We start from the raw sequence: 20,703 nt of genomic DNA, 5'->3' as shown, positions 1-20,703 counted from the left end.
GCTCAACCAACGCCAAATTGGAAAATAATGAATGCCACAAGGTCAAGAAACCAAAGACATGGGAAACCTCGTGTAAGACGCATCTCTTCCATTAGTAGCATGAGCAGACAGTGACGTAAAACAGACACAGCAACAGATTTTAAAAGAAAAAAACATGTTGAATTTCTAGCTTCTTTCCGCATTAGAATTTACACCAAGCTGTCCTCTACAGGATCGAATTTGTTCGTCAACTCTTCCAATTCGTGCAATGCAGTCTTATAATGACCTGAAGATCGTGCTCCATCCTCCACAACTGGAATGGCACATTTGTACAGATGGGTATACCAGTACATAGGGTTATCCGAGTCAACATCATTGGAATTGTGATCTAGAAGACCCCTGCGCTTAAAATCTTTGCCCCATCGTGGTAGAATGTAGCGAGAAGGGACTTCTTTGACAATGTATGTTACTATTTATCCATCAACATTCACCTGCTTTGTGTTAAAACAAGAATACATCCCCTCAACTTCAGACTGGAACCTCTTAAAAGATTTAGTTTCTGTACATTTCAGAGAGCCGCGCCTCAAATTTACATCTTGTTTTCAACTCAAAGCTGGAATCTTTGGTCTCCAGATCTGCCATGGCTTTCAAGTGTTTTTGGTGTAGGGAGAGATCATTCTTATCTACAAATTCCTTAAACGATGTATGCTTATGTACATAGCCATCAAAAAAAGGCATCACAGCCCTCATTTTCTTGGATGGGGATCATTCCTGCAAAGACTACGTCCTTTAAGTAGACCGGAACCCGCCTGTGTCTCTCTTCATGCAATGTTTGAAGCCATATTTTATCGCCAAGACCAAAGCGAAAGACAGACAGGACAATAAATAGTGCTACTGCTCCCTACCACCATCAACTACTGCTAAAAGAAAGTTCCAATGGTGGTCGGTTTCTGCAATATTTCAACACAAATAGGATGGATGTCGGACCCTTTATGCCGCCGGTAACCGTTACATTCAGCAACAAATACGATCACCTGATAAAATTCATCTCAAGTTAAATTCTCAATCTACAGAAACCAAACTCTTTCATACAAGTAAGTTCATCTGACTGAGCATACTAACTACCACCAAATTCTCAATCTACAGAAAGCAAACTCTTTCATACAAGTAAGTTCATCTGACTGAGCAAACTAACTACCACCAATAATGAATTATTAGTATCCCTTACTTGCGTATTTTCCAAACATCATTCGATCTCTTGTAACAAATGTAGCACAAGTTACAAGGATTACATTACAAAACATCCTTAACACTTAAGATGCGTACCAGCAATAATGTCAGGCACTACCATCCAGTCCTTAAAAAGGAAACGCACTTCACTTTTAAGATTCTTGTTCAATATCTAAAAAGTTTGGGACTTTGTACCATAAACAACATAACCCTATTCATCTAGAATAATATCAATAATATTTATTAAATTTCGATCATCAAATTAACTCACTCGAGATTCATTCGACTGGATACTTAATTTGAATTAATTTTTTTAAAAATAATTTAGAATATAATCTTATCAAGTTAGTATATTGACTTAGTATATTGACTTAGTCAATCTAATCAAAACTTTAATTAATTTTTTTAAAATAAAATTATTTTAATTACCCAATTAACATGTTTGTCTATGAGTTGGGCATTGAATGGACTAGTTTCATCACTTAATATGGTGGTTTTACTGACCTATCAATTGACTACAATTTTATTATTAAAAAAATTAATTCGGAATAGCACGACAATATAACAAGATATGGTATCTTCGAATCAAAATTTATGATGGCTGATTTTTTCCTCTCTAAAATTTCATAGCTTTACAGGGTTCAAAGTATTTACTTTATCTGCGGTTAAACCGATATTATCAATTGAAACCCTGGAAAATAAAAAAAGAATTTCTTACATCTAAAATTGAGTCAATACTTGAAATTGAAGTGGGGATTTTAGAGGATCTTATAATGATTACCGAGTCGGGAAGGAATCGGCAGTGATTTCATACGTGGGACTGAGTGAGTTCTGTCCAAGTTGGCAGTGAAAAAAAATTGTGCGTGTAAGAAATCTAAAGCTAAATTATATAAAGCAAATATTAAAGGATGAATGAGAAAAAAATTGAGATAAGCTTGTATAGAAAAAATTAAATAAAAACAATAAAAGTTAATTCTCAAGAAAACTAAAGGATGAAAGGATAAAATAAAAAAAAAACTATTTTAAAAAAATACTTAAGTTAACCTGAATTAACTCGATTAACATGTAACTTGGGATATAATATTTGAATAAATCCAAAGAAAGGAAAGTGAAAAAAATCACGAATCTCAAGGTCATGTTGATTGATGAAATTAAAAAAAAAAATCAAAGTTAAATCAGGCTAATCTTTGAAACCTGTGACTTGTGTCATGAGACTGATATTACAACATAGAAGACAAATAAAAAAAATAAGGAAGAAAAATTCCTAATCATCTAAAATTATAAAAACAAAACAAATAACAATCAAAAGAATAAGGATTAAATTTGATAAAAAAAATAAAATAAAATAAAATATTGAGGGATGAAATTGAAAAAAAATAAATCAAGAAAATGATTTAAAAAAAAATGAGGATGAAATTGGATATACAAATCAAATGAAATAATTTTTTGAGTGATAAAGTTGAAAAAAAAAATCAATAATTTATTAAAAAACAAAAAAAATAGCAATAAAGAAATAAAGATCAAATTTGATACAAAAATTAAATGAAATAAGATGTTGATGGATGAAATTGAAAAAAAAATCAATCTAAAAAAGCCTCAAAAGCAAAACAAATAATAATAAAGAGAATGATGACTAAAATTGATATGAATACAAACCGACATAACACATTTCATTTTTAGAAGGGTTGATGCAGAATCCGATGCTAGGGAAAAAAAAGAAGGAAAATAAAAAATATTCCATTGAAGCCCAGTCATTGCTTCGTTGTTTGTTTGTCCCTGACCATCAGGAAGAGAATGACATGATACTTTCAACTCCATTATTAAAGGCGACATTTAATTGCTGGGAGGCACTGCACATGCTGTTCAAATAACACGAACGCCTCTTACTCGTTGGCATGTCTAACAAGTGCCAACCATTTTTTTTTAATTATATTTATATATATTAAAAGACTAAACCGTCTCTCATTCAAATTGATTATAACTAAAAAAAACCATAATAAAAATACAAAAATGTAATTAGATGTTAATTTTATTTTATTGTTTTTATTAAGTTTAAAGGCAATATAATCATCTCACCGCATAATCAAAGCATTAAAAGATCAAAAGGCTTCTAGAACTTGATTTTATTTTATTTTTCTTTAAATGGTGTTTAAGTCATTTCATTGTATACCAAAAAATATAAAAAACTAATTTATCCTCTTTTCGTGTTTCATCTCTAGTTTTTTTAACCGTGTCACCAAACTAAATATATATAAATAACTTCCTTCCTTTCACCAAATTAAAAAGAGAATGATGTACATTGCAGATAGACAATTTGCCAGGATTATTTTTCTATTCACTCAATTATTTCCCTCTTTTTCGTGTTTCATCCATGGTTTTTTTTAGCCGTGTCACCAAACTTTGTATCTTTGCAATTTCATTATTAAAAAGATATCTAATTATGTCAAAAATAGTTGATCGAGCTTCATAAAGTTTTTTATTTGTTTATATTTTTAGAGAGATTAAATGGTGTTTTGAGTTTATGAATGTATTTATTAAGATTCCTTTAATATTTAAAAGTTGTTTTTAAGTAAAAATAAATTGAAAAAATATTTTTTTAATCCCAAAACTCAAACACTATTTTTTAATGATCATAAAATCTCCAGCAGATGATAGGTCATCTACCATGAAGAATGATTGACGTTTGTCATGACAAATGAGTGTCATCGATATTATATATATATATATAAAACATTAGAGCAGATAATATATCATCCATTTTAAAAATATATAAATAAGGCGGGCACGTGGACTGCTCAATCCAACAAAAGTTGATTTTTTTTACTTTTCATTAATTTTTTAATTTAAATTTTAACTAATATCCCCTCTCTTATTTTTTAAATTATTTAATTTAACTTTTTGAAAAAAATAATTAATCTTTTAAGTTGTTTTTATAATTTTATAATAATTTTTATAATTTATATTTAATTTTTTTTGGTTTAAATTTTATGTAAATAAGTTGTATTTACATGGTCCATGCGTGAAAATAAAAATCATATAGTGATCATTAACATCAAAGATAAAATAAAATACATATATAAAATACAAAAGAATAAGTGGAGTAAAATATCTTTTGCTTCTTATAAGAAATATCAACTTTTCTTTTTAATACTTAATTAACATTAATAACTCCTTTTTGATTTATCAATTTATATATATTTTTAATTCATCTCATTAAACATAAACACCATCTTATTTTTTTCAATTAAAAAAATTTAATGATACTTAAAAATGCATCCATGAAGCTAATAACCTTTTATCACTCTCTTCTTTTCCCTTAAAAATAACTTGAAATTTTACTCATATTATAATACGATGGTCTGTTCGAGAATATGATTGTGGTTGCTTTTCAAAGTACTTTTCGTGCTGAAATGCATCAAAATAATGTTTTTTTATTTTTTAAAAATTATTTTTGAGATCAGTGTATCAAAACAATCTAAAACATACAAAAAAATTAATTTTTAACAAAAAAAATTAATTTTTTTAAAAACACGGTACAACCGCGTTTCCAAACGCTCACCTATAATATAATCAGTATACTTTTACAAAACAATATTACAACAACACAACATAACATGCACTTACACTAAATAGATGAAATCAAAATCGTTAATTGATTCATAAATTTATGTGCAAAATTGTGAATGGATTCTGTAGGAGCTGACAATGGAGTTTCAACTAGTTAGTTGTTAAACTTGTTACCAAGGCCAGGGAAGGCTAAAAGGTTAAAGATTTCCATTTCCATTTTATGTGCAAGCATTTTAATTTCTCAATGCACTCAAAGCGTAGAATAGCAAAGGCCGAATGTTGTCCTTTGTGAATTGTCAATTGGGCTTCCATTCTCATCCCCAACGGCCCATCAAAATGACAGAAGTTTGTCCGCGCCGTAATAAGAAGATTAGAAGCCTGTTTGGTTTTGTATTTTAAAAAGTGTTTTTTTTTTAATATTTTTTTTATTTGTTTTAAATTAATATTTTTATTTTTTATTTTTTAGATTATTTTGATGTACTAATATCAAAAATATTTTTAAAATTTAGTTTCATATATTTCCATTCAAAAAATATTTTAAAAAGTTATCGTTATCATACTTTCAAACACTTTCAAGTAAAAGAAATTAATTTAAAATAAAAATACTAAATTTTTTTTTAAATATTTTTTAAATATTTTTGAAATGCAAAAACAAACGAGATTTAAATTGTATATTTAAAAACATGGCTTGATGCTTGCTATAAATTTTTTTTATTTTTTATATTTATAAATTATTTGTAATAATACTGATAAATTTTAAAAATTAAAAAATAATATTTAAATATATTTATAAATAAAAGGACTTTAAAAAACAATTATTCTAGCCCTTAGCCATTAAAAAACCAGTAAGTAAATGCAGAAGAATTAAAAAAAACTGATTTCTCATAATTTCCAGGAATCCTTGAGCGTAAACACAAGTCGTACACGTGGGCCAGTTTGAACAGCCGACAACATAGAATATCTGGATCCTTCCACTCAATGGGCCCCGTTGATGTCCCTCGAAAGCAAATCTTCGATTATAAAAATCTAAACCTTTCTAATTTCAACAAATCCACACCGATAATCCTTCAATCAAGCTCCCTTTAATATATAATTAGAACCGGAAAACTAATAATATAGTCGATTGAAAGAATTTAAAAATATCCCGCCATTTTAAATGTATAATAAATGGAGTGATTTTTTATGGTGTAATTTTTATAAAAATAATTTACTTACCTCAAATAATATTTATTTATATATTATTTTAAAACTATCATAAAATCATTTAACATCAACATGCTAGTTTATTGATTTGAAATTTAATTTGAACTAATTAAATCAACTTGACAATTTATTAATTCTAATCTTAATTTAGACTGAGTTTTATTTTGAATAGACTTAAATATTAACATGGTTAAAGTAGAGTTACATTCTTTATGTCAATTTTAAGAATTATTTTAAGTTTTATTTTATTAAAATGATATTATTTTATTTTATTTTTAAATTAAAATAACATTGTTTCAAAGTTACCCAATAAAATAAGGGTTAAATGGGTTAAATATGGAGTTTAAATTTGATAAATATGTTTAATACTAGAGTAGTTAAATATTATTATTTTTTAAAAATAAAAAATTAATTGTAATAATTTTTCAAAACAAATTAAATTGATGTTAAAAAATTATGATAATAGGTTTTGATTTTATTTTATTTTTTCTAAGAAAATCCAAAACATTCGAGGTTTTTTTTTTTTTTTTTTATGTATTCGAAATCAAGGCAAAACAAAAAAGGAAAATGGCAAATGATACCCAACTCTTGAGAAAAAAAAATACTTTGATAAAATTAGCTCTTTTTACGGGCTACGTGTCCTTACTCCCACGTACGTGCATCATAACCAGGCCCAATGATGTGGACCCCACCTCCAAGTTTTCCTCGATGTCACACAGCGAAACTTGCACCTACGCCACATCGAATCCTGACCCCAAGAAACCCAAAAAAAAAAAAGAAAAAAAAAAACCAAAAAGAGAAAACAAGAAAAAGAAAAGAGGGCAGGTTAACTACAAGTCCACAAGGAGCTCATTGTCCAGAACAGCCTCCTCCCTTTACCCTCACGCCCACACACCCCTCCTCTCTTTCTTCCTCTCCCTCTCTCTAAATTTTTTGATCAAAACTCTAGAGAGAGAAAAGTAAAAATAAAATAAATACTGAATAACACCAAACACCAAAAACCCCTAACAAACAATGAAACACCACACCACCACCATCGCCACTTCAATGGAAGCGGCAGCCACATCCTCATCCTGCTCCTCATCCGCCCCTACACCTTCCCCCTCCGACCAATCCTCTCTCGCCACATCATCATCCACTACCACAGCAACGCCAACATCAACCACCACAACAATTGACGATATCACCGTGGGGACCACGCGAGACGGAACGAACGGAGCGGCGGCAGAAGCCGTTACAATCGATCGGCGAGGGGAGTATTCGGCAATCTGCAAATGGACGGTGCAGAATTTTCCACGTGTCAAAGCTAGGGCATTATGGAGTAAATATTTTGAGGTAGGCGGTTACGATTGCCGTTTATTAATTTACCCTAAAGGTGACTCTCAAGCTTTGCCTGGCTACATCTCAATCTACCTTCAAATCATGGACCCGCGCGGTACATCATCGTCAAAATGGGATTGTTTTGCTAGCTACCGTTTATCAATTTTTAATCCACTTGATGATTCCAAAACTATACACCGTGATTCATGGCATCGGTTTTCCAGCAAGAAAAAATCACACGGTTGGTGTGATTTTACCCCGGCTTCTACCGTTTTCGATTCCAAATTAGGTTATTTGTTTAATAATGATTGCGTTTTAATCACCGCCGATATTTTGATTTTAAATGAGTCAGTTAGTTTTATCCGCGACAATAGTAGTAGCACTAGTAATAATGAGGTGCAATCGGGGGTTTCTTTATCGATTTCATCGAATTCTGTAGTTGTGGGACCAGTATCGGATGTGTTGAGTGGGAAATTTACGTGGAAAGTGCATAATTTTAGCTTGTTCAAGGAAATGATTAAGACACAGAAGATAATGAGTCAGGTGTTTCCTGCTGGGGAATGTAATTTAAGGATTAGTGTGTATCAGAGTTCAGTGAATGGTACGGATTATTTGTCTATGTGTTTGGAGAGTAAGGATACGGAGAAGACAAGTGTTTCGGATAGGAGTTGTTGGTGTTTGTTTAGAATGTCTGTTTTGAATCAAAAGGCTGGGGGGAGCAATCATGTGCATAGGGATTCATATGGACGGTTTGCGGCAGATAATAAAAGCGGGGATAATACAAGTTTGGGGTGGAATGATTATATGAAGATGGCTGATTTTGTTGGGGCTGAATCAGGGTTTTTGGTTGATGATACTGCCGTTTTTAGCACTTCATTTCATGTGATTAAGGAGTTCAGTAGCTTTTCAAAGAATGGGGGTTTAAATGGAGGGAGGATTGGGGGTGGAGCAAGGAAGTCTGATGGGCATATGGGGAAATTCACTTGGAGGATTGAGAATTTTACGAGGTTGAAGGATCTTTTGAAGAAGAGGAAGATTACTGGTCTTTGCATCAAGAGCAGGAGGTTTCAGATTGGGAACCGGGATTGCCGACTCATTGTTTATCCTCGAGGTATGCAAGATTGTCATTAGTATTATTTAGCTATGAACTTACCGTTGCTCATTTATTTTTATGCTAACAGACTTGGAGTATGCCTTGAATCTATTATGAAAATCCTGCTCTAATTGATGATTTTAAGACAAGTGCAGCACGTCTCGATATGGATAGTTGAGCAGTAGTTCTTCCTACTTATGTGGACACAGAGAGCTTGCTTGCTATCTTTTTATAATGGTCTGTTATGCTGGATTTATTTGAAGTAGCTTCATATTTTTATTTTTTATATTAGTGATAAACTCACTTAACTGGATTAAGGTTTTGCAAAACACCATGCATCATTGCATTCCGCTTATAATTTAACTAGTTAAGTTTTGGTCCTTGGGCTGTGCTAGGAAAGAGAAGGTTTTCTTTGATTGCATGCATCATGTATTTAAGCTAATTGTACAAGATATGTAAACCAAATTGACAGTTAATGCCTTCTCTTTGCTCACATGCAAAATGGTTTCAAGTTAATTTGTAAGCCCAACTGGAAGTATTTTAGGAAAGTGAAGTGATGAGAAATTCCTGTATGCTTGGTGGTATCAGGGCAGTCTCAGCCACCATGCCACCTTTCAGTGTTTCTTGAAGTTACGGATTCACGAAATACTTCTAGCGACTGGAGTTGTTTTGTGAGTCATCGATTGTCAGTTGTGAACCAGAGGATGGAGGAAAAATCTGTCACAAAGGAATCTCAGAATCGCTATTCCAAAGCAGCCAAAGATTGGGGTTGGCGTGAATTTGTGACACTTACAAGCCTGTTTGATCAAGATTCTGGGTTTCTTGTTCAAGATACTGTTGTATTCTCTGCAGAGGTTCTCATCCTGAAAGAAACATCCATAATGCAAGATTTTACTGATCAGGATACCGAGTCAACTAATAGTGCTTCCCAGATTGATGGGGTTGGCAAAAGAAGTTCATTTACGTGGAAAGTGGAGAACTTCTTGTCCTTCAAAGAAATAATGGAAACTCGAAAAATATTTAGCAAGTTCTTCCAAGCTGGTGGTTGTGAGCTTCGGATTGGTGAGTAGTTATCTTTGGTCATCTCTGAGCTGAAGTTCTGGTTGCAGCTGCCCTCTTTCTTTATTCAACTGATGGTATGTATTTTTTCCCATGCAGGTGTGTATGAGTCCTTTGACACCATATGCATATACTTAGAGAGTGATCAGTCAGTTGGTAGTGATCCAGATAAAAACTTTTGGGTCAGATACAGAATGGCTGTAGTGAATCAAAAAAATCCTGCCAAGACTGTGTGGAAGGAGTCATCTATTTGTACAAAGACATGGAATAATTCTGTCCTGCAATTCATGAAGGTGTCAGATATGTTGGAAACAGATGCAGGGTTCCTTGTACGAGACACCGTTGTTTTTGTCTGTGAAATATTAGATTGCTGCCCATGGTTCGAGTTTTCAGATTTAGAGGTTAGAATTACAGTCTTTCTTCGATCATTTTCTGCTATTTTTATGTACTGAGATTCTTGTATGGTGATATGCCTGTTGGTTCATGTGTCTGCATCATGTTCCTGTGTGATTTTTAACCTTCAACATCATGTGCCAATGGAGAGAACTTTTGTGTCCGAGTTTTTAAAATCTTCTTTTTACACCAGCCAGGCATTTTAGATGTCCTATATTTTACACTCTTTTTAAGTTATTTTATCTCAGAATTATAAGAACATTATTTGTTTTGGTTCATTGAGAGGCCCACTAGGCCTTGAACCCCATAATGGGGGTAGTTGCACTCCACTCCCTAAACCCCACTGGCTCATCCCACGTATTGGTAATTTTGTATGCACCTTTTTTTTGTGCAACACATCAGGAAAATGCATGTAAGAATAGTGCATGAAAACAATCATGAATTAGCCCACCAGTTCAATGGTTCTGATTTTTTTGTGTACCTTTCATGCATGCATTTTTGTGCTATAAAAATTTACTCCTATGCATCTTATTTTCAATAACCAGTACATTTGTACAAATTTGTTGGAGATCAGAAGCAGCATTTTTTATTTTGTTATCATATCTTCTTCATATGATGGCTGAATGTTTATGTTTGTTCTGCCTTCTGTTAGGTTTTGGCATCTGAGGATGATCAGGATGCTTTAACAACTGATCCCGATGAACTCATTGATTCTGATGATAGTGAAGGAATAAGTGGAGATGAAGAAGATATCTTTAGAAACCTTCTTTCCAGAGCTGGGTTTCACCTCACATATGGAGATAATCCTTCGCAGCCACAGGTTACTTTACGAGAAAAGCTTTTAATGGATGCTGGTGCCATTGCTGGTTTTCTGACTGGGCTACGTGTTTATCTTGATGACCCTGCTAAAGTAAAGAGGCTGCTTCTTCCAACAAAACTTTCCGGTAGCAATGATGCAAAGAAGGCCACAAAGGCTGATGAATCTTCCCCCAGCTTGATGAACTTGTTGATGGGAGTAAAAGTTTTGCAGCAGGCAATTATAGATTTACTTTTGGACATAATGGTTGAATGTTGCCAACCTTCTGAAGGAAGTTCAAATGATGATTCATCTGATGCACACCCAAAGCCTTCTCTTGATGGCAGTGGTACGGCCAGCCCATTGGAATCTGACAGGGAAAGTGGAGCAACAGAATCTGCTCGGTTTCCTGTACATGAAAGATTGGATTCTGGTCTAGATGATTCTACTAGAGCATCTGCTGTTCAGAGCTCTGACATAAATGGGACTGGTATGCCTGGACAAGCTCTTCCAGGACAGCCTATTCATCCACCCGTAACAACAGCAGGGGGTGCTTCAGGAAATGCTTCACTTCGCTCTAAGGTATGGATTTCCACTGCATAACTGTTTACTTTTCCTGTGTAATATTTTGGTTTATATTAATTACTTGGAGAAGTCGGACTTTCAGACCAAGTGGCCGGAACAATCTGAGGAGCTCTTGGGACTGATTGTCAACTCACTGAGGGCCCTAGATGGAGCTGTTCCACAAGGCTGCCCAGAGCCAAGACGAAGACCGCAGTCTGCGCAAAAGATAGCTCTTGTGTTGGATAAAGCTCCTAAGCATCTGCAGCCTGACCTGGTTTCTTTGGTACCCAAATTGGTTGAGCATGCAGAGCATCCTCTGGTTGCTTATGCACTTCTTGAAAGACTTCAAAAGCCTGATGCAGAACCTGCATTGCGGATACCTGTAAGATAACTGTTGAATAGATAGACTTTTATAAAAAACTCCCTCTCTATTTTGACCAACTGCACATACTGTTCTTCTTTAAGTCTATTGCCAGATATTTCATTGTGTGATTTTGATGGTCATTCTTAGGTTTTTGGTGCTCTTAGTCAACTGGAGTGTGGCAGTGATGTGTGGGAGCGTGTTCTATTTCAGTCTTTTGATCTTTTGGCTGACTCAAATGATGAACCTCTTGCTGCTACCATTGATTTTATATTCAAAGCCGCATCCCAATGCCAACATCTTCCTGAAGCAGTACGCATTTCTTTCTCAGAATATCTTCCTCTGTTGTTTGACAAGATCTCTTTAATGCTTATTTAAATTTCTCTGTTTTCTTTTGTAGGTCAGATCTGTTCGTAGTAGGCTAAAAATTTTGGGGGCTGACGTGTCCCCTTTTGTCCTGGATTTTTTGAGCAAAACTGTGAATAGTTGGGGAGATGTTGCTGAAACCATACTAAGAGATATTGATTGCGATGATGACCTTGGCGACAGCTGCTCAACATTGCCTTGTGGTCTTTTCTTGTTTGGAGAAAATGCATCTGCTGCTGAAAGGTTGCAGGTGGTGGATGAGCAGACATTCCATTCTAGCAGTCATTTTTCTGACATTTATATTCTGATTGAGATGTTATCCATACCTTGCCTTGCTCTTGAAGCTTCTCAAACATTTGAGAGGGCTGTAGGCCGAGGAGCAATTATGGCTCAATCTGTAGCAATTGTCTTGGAAAGGCGTCTCGCTCAAAGATTGAATTTTAATGCCAGATTTGTTGCTGAAAATTTTCAGCAGGAAGATGCTATACTAGAGGGAGAAGCCAGTGAACAGCTGCGAGTTCAACGGGATGATTTCTCTGTTGTTCTTGGTCTTGCTGAGACACTGGCCTTTTCTAGAGACCTTTGTGTGAAGGGATTTGTTAAGATGTTGTACACGATACTATTTAAATGGTATGCAAATGAGCCCTGTAGAGGGAGAATGCTAAAGAGACTTGTTGATCATGCCACCAGTACTACAGATAATAGTCGTGATGTAGATCTAGATTTGGATATATTGGCTATTTTAGTTTGCGAGGAGCAAGAGATTGTTAAACCTGTTCTGAGCATGATGCGGGAGGTTGCTGAACTTGCAAATGTTGACCGGGCTGCTCTTTGGCACCAGCTATGTGCTAGTGAAGATGAAATTATCCGTATGCGTGATGAGAGGAAAGCAGAAATTTCCAATATGGCTCGGGAGAAGGCAAATCTATCTCAAAAATTGAGTGACTCTGAGGCCACTAACAATAGGCTAAAGGTACCTGATATAATCCAGTTAATTAACATGTAGGAATTTTTTATGTGGAATTTATTAATGTTGATAATACTGTTGAAATGACAGTCTGAAATGAGGGCTGAGATGGATCGCTTCGCTCGGGAGAAGAAGGAACTTTCTGAACAGATTCATGAAGTTGAGAGTCAGCTTGAATGGGTACGTTCAGAGAGAGATGATGAAATTATCAAGCTTACAGTTGAGAAGAAAGTTCTTCAAGACCGTCTTCATGATGCTGAGACACAACTCTCCCAATTGAAGTCCCGAAAACGGGATGAATTGAAGGTAAGACCATGAGATATGTTTTCCTTTATGAATGCTCTCGTTTTTTTACCACATCAATCCATTACTTCTTGTTTGTTATCTAAAGGTGAAATAGTAACTTAGCCAACAGCTCATCTAGTTGTTTCTGGCTCGCTGTTTGGGATTTCTGGGGAGAAGGGGAAGGGAGGGGGATTAAGGAAAGGGATGGAAAGAGAATACTCTTTCCTTATTTCAATTTATCAGTATGGAAATGCAAGTTAAAGAATTTTTCTTTGTTTGGTTTGAGAATGGGAGAGAAAGGTAACTATTTTCAAATTACTTTTATGTCCGCAGGGTATATTTTGCTAAATTAGTTAAAAGGTTATGATTGGAAGTTTGGGTCTGAAAGTTTTAAAGTTATTACCTCGCCTCCACTACTTCCAGATTAGGGGGAGACTTTTTACAAGAATGGAGGGAGTGACAGTTAATAATATCCTGCCCCACCATTCACCTCTTTCCACAATGTACTGTAATTCCCTTAGAATCTTGGAACATCTTTTTTTGTAAATTTCAATTCCTGCAGTGAAAAAATGGAACTCCTCTGCCGTGCCAAATCTTATCATATTTCTTTCTTATGGAGGAATGTTTTGGAAATAAGAGAGTTGGTTGATATTTGTAAGCAACATTGTGGATGTATATGGTTGAGATATTCCTGTAGAATTTGCTTCTTTGTCCTCGAGATAGGTGGATGGATTATGTTTTTTTTTTAGAAGATTCTGTTGGTTGAGGTTTCAGCGTAAAATTCATGGAAACAATTTTAGCTGATTACACATTCTTCTCCCTTAAATGCTGACTGCTGTTGTGCTGCAAATATTAAATGCAGAGAGTAGTAAAAGAGAAAAATGCTCTCACTGAGAGGCTGAAGAGTGCTGAAGCTGCACGAAAAAGATTTGATGAAGAACTGAAACGATATGCAACAGAGAATGTGACCAGGGAAGAAATCCGTCAGTCATTGGAGGACGAGGTTCGGAGGTTGACACAAACAGTTGGGCAAACGGAAGGAGAGAAGAGGGAGAAGGAAGAGCAGGTTGCTAGGTGTGAAGCATATATTGATGGGATGGAATCAAAGTTGCAGGCCTGTCAGGTTTGTGCTTTTACATAGTCAGTGCCTCTGAGTATTTTATCATCACAGTCATGTCTAATCATGTGTTCATATCAAAAGCCTTGGTCATGATACTTGATCAAGCTTGCAGTTCCATTTTTTGTCTTTTGAGTATCAAAACCATCACCTTAAATTTTTTTTCAACAGGCTTGTCTTAATTTGCTATTTGAACTCTTGCATGCAATGTCCGTGCTTTAGGTGATGGACTTGTTTTTCCTTGAACAATTTGGGTAAACTTCATTAAAAATGGGATTTCTTTTTTGGTGGATGGTCTTTGCATGTGCATGACAATAGAAGAGCCGCAACATAACCTAATGAAGGGTCGGCCTCTGTTTTCTTTTATCTGTTCTTTCAATAAAGTCTAGCATGTCTGCTTCAGGTAGCATCATCTTGGAATGATATAAGCTCTGTATTGATTAATCATTTGCAAGCATACATGAAATCTTAATGGTAGACTTGTTATTTTTCCACGTTGTGTGAATTAGAAGCAGCAGTGTCAGATTAATTCTCAACCCTTTCATTTTTCAGCAATATATCCACACCCTTGAAGCTTCTCTTCAAGAAGAAATGACCCGACACGCCCCTCTTTATGGAGCCGGATTGGAAGCTCTATCGATGCAAGAGTTAGAGACGATATCACGTATTCATGAGGAAGGTCTCAGGCAGATTCATGTCCTCCAACAGCGCAAGGGGAGTCCAGCCAGTCCTCATGTGAGCCCCCACACCTTACCCCACAATCATGGGATGTATCCTGCTGCTCCATCTCCAATGGCGGTGGGATTGCCTCCACTGATTTCAAATGGTGTTGGGATCCACAGCAACGGGCACATAAATGGAGCAGTTGGTCCATGGTTTAACCATACATAAATTTTGCAATCACAGACTCGATAATGTCAAATGTTGGCATTTGTTCTCCATACAGAGCCTGGTGACATCCCGATACGAAGGGATGTTCTCTTCGAGTTATTTCCTGGCATTTTAACTGGTACAACTGTTGGAACACTGAAAAAGAAAAGAAAACAAAAAGTGAATAAAATACAACATCTCATGTGGAAGGGGGAGAGCCGCCGGCGGCGGGGAGCGAGTCCAATACGACTGACAGTTGCAAATGCCATACTTGTTTCGGTTCTTTTTTCATAAAAAAGTTAATTGCAAAGCTCTTGAAAAGTTTTGTTGGTTATTCTCAGTGTTCACCTCTCATTAGGGCGTTCTCCCATGCCTTTCTTGTGGAAAAATATGCTATAACGTGACGTTCCAATCGCCTGACAAAGCAGTTTGATTTTGGGTAGCTTTCTTTCCATGATCTGGAGTGCTATTAGGGTTCCCAGCTTGGTCTCCTGCCTATTGGTTCTCGTGAGGTCTTTATCCTAGAAAACATGATATAAATCTTCAAACAAAAAACCAAATCTCGGCCGGCATGTTCAAGAAGAGAAGACCATACAACGATATTTCCTTCGACTAGAAGAAATGACTCGGCCAGGTCATCATAAGATTACTACCATCCTTAGCTTTAATCATAGGATTGGTCAAACCACGTTATCTTTGACTCCCCGCCATCGTGCCGTGATGAGATAGCCTAGAAAATTAACACGCTTTGACAATCAAGACACCTGTTTCTCTACCATGTGCAAATCTTGTGACATCACAGCTGATTGAAAAATCAGGCATCGGACATTTCCTTCTCTATTTTTGGACATGAGTGAAGCAGATTCGGCATCTAAAAAAAATCCAATGCCTCAAAGTGGTCACCGAATCATATAATTACAGCTACTTCATTTTCACCCATGTCAAGAATTTTGTTCTTGGTGCGAATACCCCATTTTTTGGGGTGGGTGAATTTCCATGAACTTGCTACAGCTTTCCTTGAAGTTCACTCGAATTTACAAGCAAGATTCCTCTTAAATTTAAGCTCCAAAACCTAAGAAATCAATATGGAACCAAAACAATTTGTATCTGTGAGTATAACGAGCTCGATATTTAGGATGATAAATTACTACATGATTAGCGTAAATCAAATCAATAACAAATATAATGGATCTAGTCCACATAATAATCTAATCTTCCATCCTTTATCTCTAAACCCTAGTCAAACCTCTTGATTCACAGGCTGCTCTAACGTATCCCTGTGCAGTTACTATAACAATGATAACTCCATAGCTTATAGAGTATCTTGAAAGCAAGTTTTACCCGGGTGAACTGGGTAGTAGTACCTTGCCATAGCCAGCTATCTCACGTATCTGAATGACGTGTTTTTGGCCATTGTGCCAGCGAGAAGATCAAAGATCGAGAGCTAGGAGGAGCAATTTTCCTTACTAATTACTTGTTTTATTATAATGGGATTAATTACTATCCACTCGATAAAGGATGGCGCCAAAGACATAGGGAAGCATGTGGATATGATTGTGAGACATGGAGGCGAAGAAAAGAGGACAAAATCAATACAAAGGTGGCCGATAAATATTATTTGACTTTTGTACATTTACCCTTTTCTATGATTTTTCTTCTAATAAATTGCTTCCACAAGTGTTTAACATTCTATTTAAGCTAATCAAGATTCATTCACAAACCTCAAAATAGTAACAACATTTTTCTTCCCTCTTTTCTCCCATATATATTGAAGAAGGGATCCCACCTTTTCTCGATATAAATCTTCTTAATACCATCCTTTCTTCAAGAGGGAGATTGACATCTTCTTGATTCTTATCTCTCCCTTCTGGGCATTTCTGCCTCATAAGCTCGGCCACTGTACCACTACAGTATAATATCAATGTAAGCTACTGTACTTAACTTCCTCTTCGATCTCTTAGCTTCTCCTTTTGCAACTACATTTTAAGGAATCATACGATATTTTTTTCTTACAAAGAAGAAATACTTGAACCCGAGACTTTCAAAAGAAGAAATCACATGATTATATGTTTGTGCAAGAACCTAGCTTTTTGTTATATTTACCATAATTAACTTGCATTGCGAATTTAATTGAAGTAATGCGCTATATATAGCCCCCAGTAATTGCCAGAAAATAAAGATTTGCCAAGAAGAAAGGGGGGCTTCAGGCTAAATTAACAACAACCAATGTATGCTAGTATAGTATTGGTCTCCACCAGCTATGTAAATGGCTGCAATGGATTCAAGCATTTTAAGATATGAAATATTGGTAACCGGGAGGTGAAGACAATCTTACCTTCATATTTTTGGACTATCCTTTTTTTTTTCCTAGCATTGATGAGTTGTTAAGCAACTGCAATTTTCTGTTACTGTGCCTAAATTAGCAATCATTCGCTAGTTTTACGATGCATTGCTAAACAAACAAGTTTTTCAAAGGCTAGTAAACTCTCTCAAACTATGATGATTTGGGAGTCTTAGTTTTTACGTTTTCGATCTATCTTGATATGCAGAATGAAGAATGTTTGCTGGCCTTACTTTGATCCTGATTTTGATAGTCTGCCTGAGAGGATATTTGGGCCCACGTAAGTGATTTATCTTTCAATATAGAAACCTTGAATTCATAATCAAACCTATGATAATCACCATAGCTGCAGGCTCCTGAAGCCAACATATATTGTTCATCATGGCATTGCAGTTGTAGAGTTTGTATTGATAATGAAAGCATGGAAGATTGCACAGTTGTGAAGGTTGACAGCGTAAATAAGCAGGGCCTCCTCCTGGAGGTTGTGCAAGTTCTGACAGACTTGAATCTCACCATCTCAAAAGGCTATATTTCTTCCGATGCTGGATGGTTCATGGATGGTAAGTATTAATTTTATGCATTCTATTAACCACATCTTGTTGGGCCTTATGATCAACCCATGTTGATGAACGATTGATTTGCGCATTCATGCAGTTTTTCATGTTAAAGATGAGCATGGCAAGAAACTTAGAGATCAAAATGTTATCAACTATATCCAGCAGGTAATCAACTGTGATCTTTCATCAAGCTAGTGCGATTAGCGTCATTGTTATTGTAATTAATTTAACGAAGAATTACCACCCAACCTAAAACTTTAATTTGCAGGCTATAGGGACAACAAGGGAGAGTACCCCAAGCCCTCCTAATGCAAGAGCATATACCAACAATATTTTCGAAGCTGACCATTCAAGCGAGCACACGGCCATTGAAATGTCAGGAACCGACAGGCCTGGCCTCTTCTCCGAGATATCAGCTGCCTTGGCAGACCTTCAATGCAACATTGTGGAAGTCCATGCTTGGAGCCACAATGCTCGATTAGCTTGTGTCGCTTATATTTCCGATCCATCCTCCCACACACCAATTGAAGACCCTCACCGCCTCGCCTCCATCGAGGATCATCTAACCACAGTGCTCCGCACCAACACAGTGCGAAGCGCTGGTGAACCATCCCAAATCAACAATCGAGAAGTGAAGACCGGGGGCTTTCTTGGAGGGGAAGGCACCGTAAGCAATGTAGAGAGGAGGTTGCATCAACTCATGCTTTCGGTAAGAGATTTTGATGGGCCTAGAAGCTCATCCTCAACGGGAACCGGATTGAATAACAACAAAGGAGGGTCAAAGATGGTGGTTTCGATCGAGAACTGTGACCAAAAGGAGTATTCAATTGTTAACATAGAGTGCAAGGATCGGCGAAGGCTCATGTTCGATACCGTATGCACACTTACCGATATGCAATATGTGATTTTCCATGCTTCGGTTAGCTCTGATCATGATGGCCGTGCATTTCAAGTAAGTTGGAATAAAAACATTCAAATAAAATATTATGCCGCAATCGTATTTCTCAATGAACTAATCAACCACAAATATTTGTTGCTACAGGAATACTTCATTAGACACAATGATGGATATGCACCTAACACAGAGAGTGAGAAAGAGCGAGTAATTAAATGCTTAGAGGCTGCCATAGAGCGTCGGGTTAGTGAGGTGAGCCCTCGTTAAATATATATATATATATATATATATATTACATGGATCTAGAATCATATGATTTTCAATGGTCAAATTTGTTTATTTTTGCTGTTTGGGCGCAGGGTGTTCTGTTGAAGTTACGTGCAGAAAATAGATTAGGGCTACTATCGGACATAACTCGAGTTCTCCGAGAAAATGGACTGGCCGTCGTTCGAGCAGATGTAGCAACAGAAGGAGAGAAAGTAGTGAATGCTTTCTATGTAAGAGACATCTCAGGGAATGAAGTAGATATGGGATTCATCAAGTCAATGAAGGAAATGGGTCTAACTGATCTTGAAGTGATCAAGAATGATACGTCGACGACGACGTCGACGACGAGGACGATCACAAATATTAGCCCAGATGAAAGGCATCGTTTCTCTTTTGGAGACTTGCTCAAATCTCAAATTGAACGATTTTCTCACAACTTCGTCGCAATAAATTAAGTGATCATGATGTAAATATTAACGTTTTAGTTCATTAATGAATTTATCATTTTATTGGTATATAGCTAGCTAGGATTTGTACAAATATTAATTAATTAATTAATTGTTAATTTTATAAAGATATTTAGGCAGAGTTAATAAACTGCAAGTGGGACTGTTTAATAATCACTTGAATCCACTGTAATGGGATATATCAATTTGGTTACAAAATAATTCTTCAAAAAAATATTTGTAGCTCATTTTGTTTTATGTTTCCTTTATTATTATTCTCTATTGTTTAAATCATATTATTATGCTACCCAATCTTATTAAATTCAATCAAGTTAATAATTCGAGTATTTAAATTTTTTTGACCAGCCCAGGCATAACTTAGATCACCATATATATATATATATATATATATATATATATATATACTAGTCACATAACTCACGCGATGCCACGGGTTAATTTTTTTGTATAAAAAATACAAAAAAAAACTAAGATCTAAAAATGTTAGGTCTTTTTGTAAAGCTATATCCAAGAATCTTGGGTTTGGTTATAATGCCTAATTTAAAAGTAATATTTATAATAATAATAATAATATTAAACTTGCATGACCCAGTAGGTCTAGGTCTAGCTCTAATACCAAACCCAATAGCCTTGGATGTGGATCTAGCTGCAAGGTCATGTCATAAAAGTATGATAATTAAATAAATTAATTAAAAAGAAAAAAAACCAATAGAAAGAAAAAAACTAATAAAGAAAAAGAAAAAAAATCTGAATTAACTGGGTTAACCCGTTAAACCTTGGATTCGTGTCGTGAAAGTTTGATAACTAAATAGAAAAAAAAAATTGACGGGTTAACCCAGAATTAACCGAGCTAATCCGTCAAACCAGGTTACCTGTCAAACCCGGGATTCATGTCATGAAAGTCTGATAATTAAATAGACAAAAAATTAAACATTAACAACCTAAACTAAACGAAAAAAAAAGTAATTAAAAATAATAAAAAAAACAAAAACAAACAAAAGACATA

General features: G+C 35.4%; 2 protein-coding genes across 3 annotated transcripts; both read left to right on the top strand.

Annotated features, from left to right (window-relative positions):
- Window positions 1-6,820: 6,820 nt before the first annotated feature.
- LOC133674941 (uncharacterized) lies at window positions 6,821-15,504 on the top strand. 2 transcript variants are annotated; one of them, XM_062096243.1, is made up of 10 exons: window positions 6,821-8,410; window positions 8,981-9,454; window positions 9,551-9,852; window positions 10,497-11,222; window positions 11,308-11,586; window positions 11,716-11,877; window positions 11,966-12,904; window positions 12,989-13,204; window positions 14,046-14,306; window positions 14,853-15,504. In XM_062096243.1, exons 1-10 carry the CDS (start codon window positions 6,994-6,996, stop codon window positions 15,189-15,191), a joined length of 5,115 nt encoding a protein of 1,704 aa, XP_061952227.1. In that variant the 5' UTR covers window positions 6,821-6,993; the 3' UTR covers window positions 15,192-15,504. The 2 variants fall into 2 exon arrangements, with proteins under 2 accessions (XP_061952227.1, XP_061952226.1); XM_062096242.1 differs by having other exon boundaries at window positions 11,296-11,586.
- A 1,932-nt stretch (window positions 15,505-17,436) lies between these two features.
- Window positions 17,437-19,745, top strand: LOC133674655 (ACT domain-containing protein ACR2-like). The gene is made up of 6 exons (XM_062095869.1): window positions 17,437-17,478; window positions 17,864-18,071; window positions 18,166-18,233; window positions 18,337-19,020; window positions 19,111-19,215; window positions 19,323-19,745. The coding sequence occupies exons 1-6, from the start codon at window positions 17,437-17,439 to the stop codon at window positions 19,683-19,685; spliced, it is 1,470 nt and encodes a 489-aa protein (XP_061951853.1). The 3' UTR covers window positions 19,686-19,745.
- The last annotated feature ends 958 nt before the right edge of the window (window positions 19,746-20,703 follow it).

This window comes from Populus nigra, chromosome 15 (assembly GCF_951802175.1).
Source record: "Populus nigra chromosome 15, ddPopNigr1.1, whole genome shotgun sequence".
In the NCBI taxonomy this organism is placed as follows: Eukaryota; Viridiplantae; Streptophyta; class Magnoliopsida; order Malpighiales; family Salicaceae; genus Populus; species Populus nigra.
This window is presented reverse-complemented; position numbering and strand designations above follow the sequence as displayed.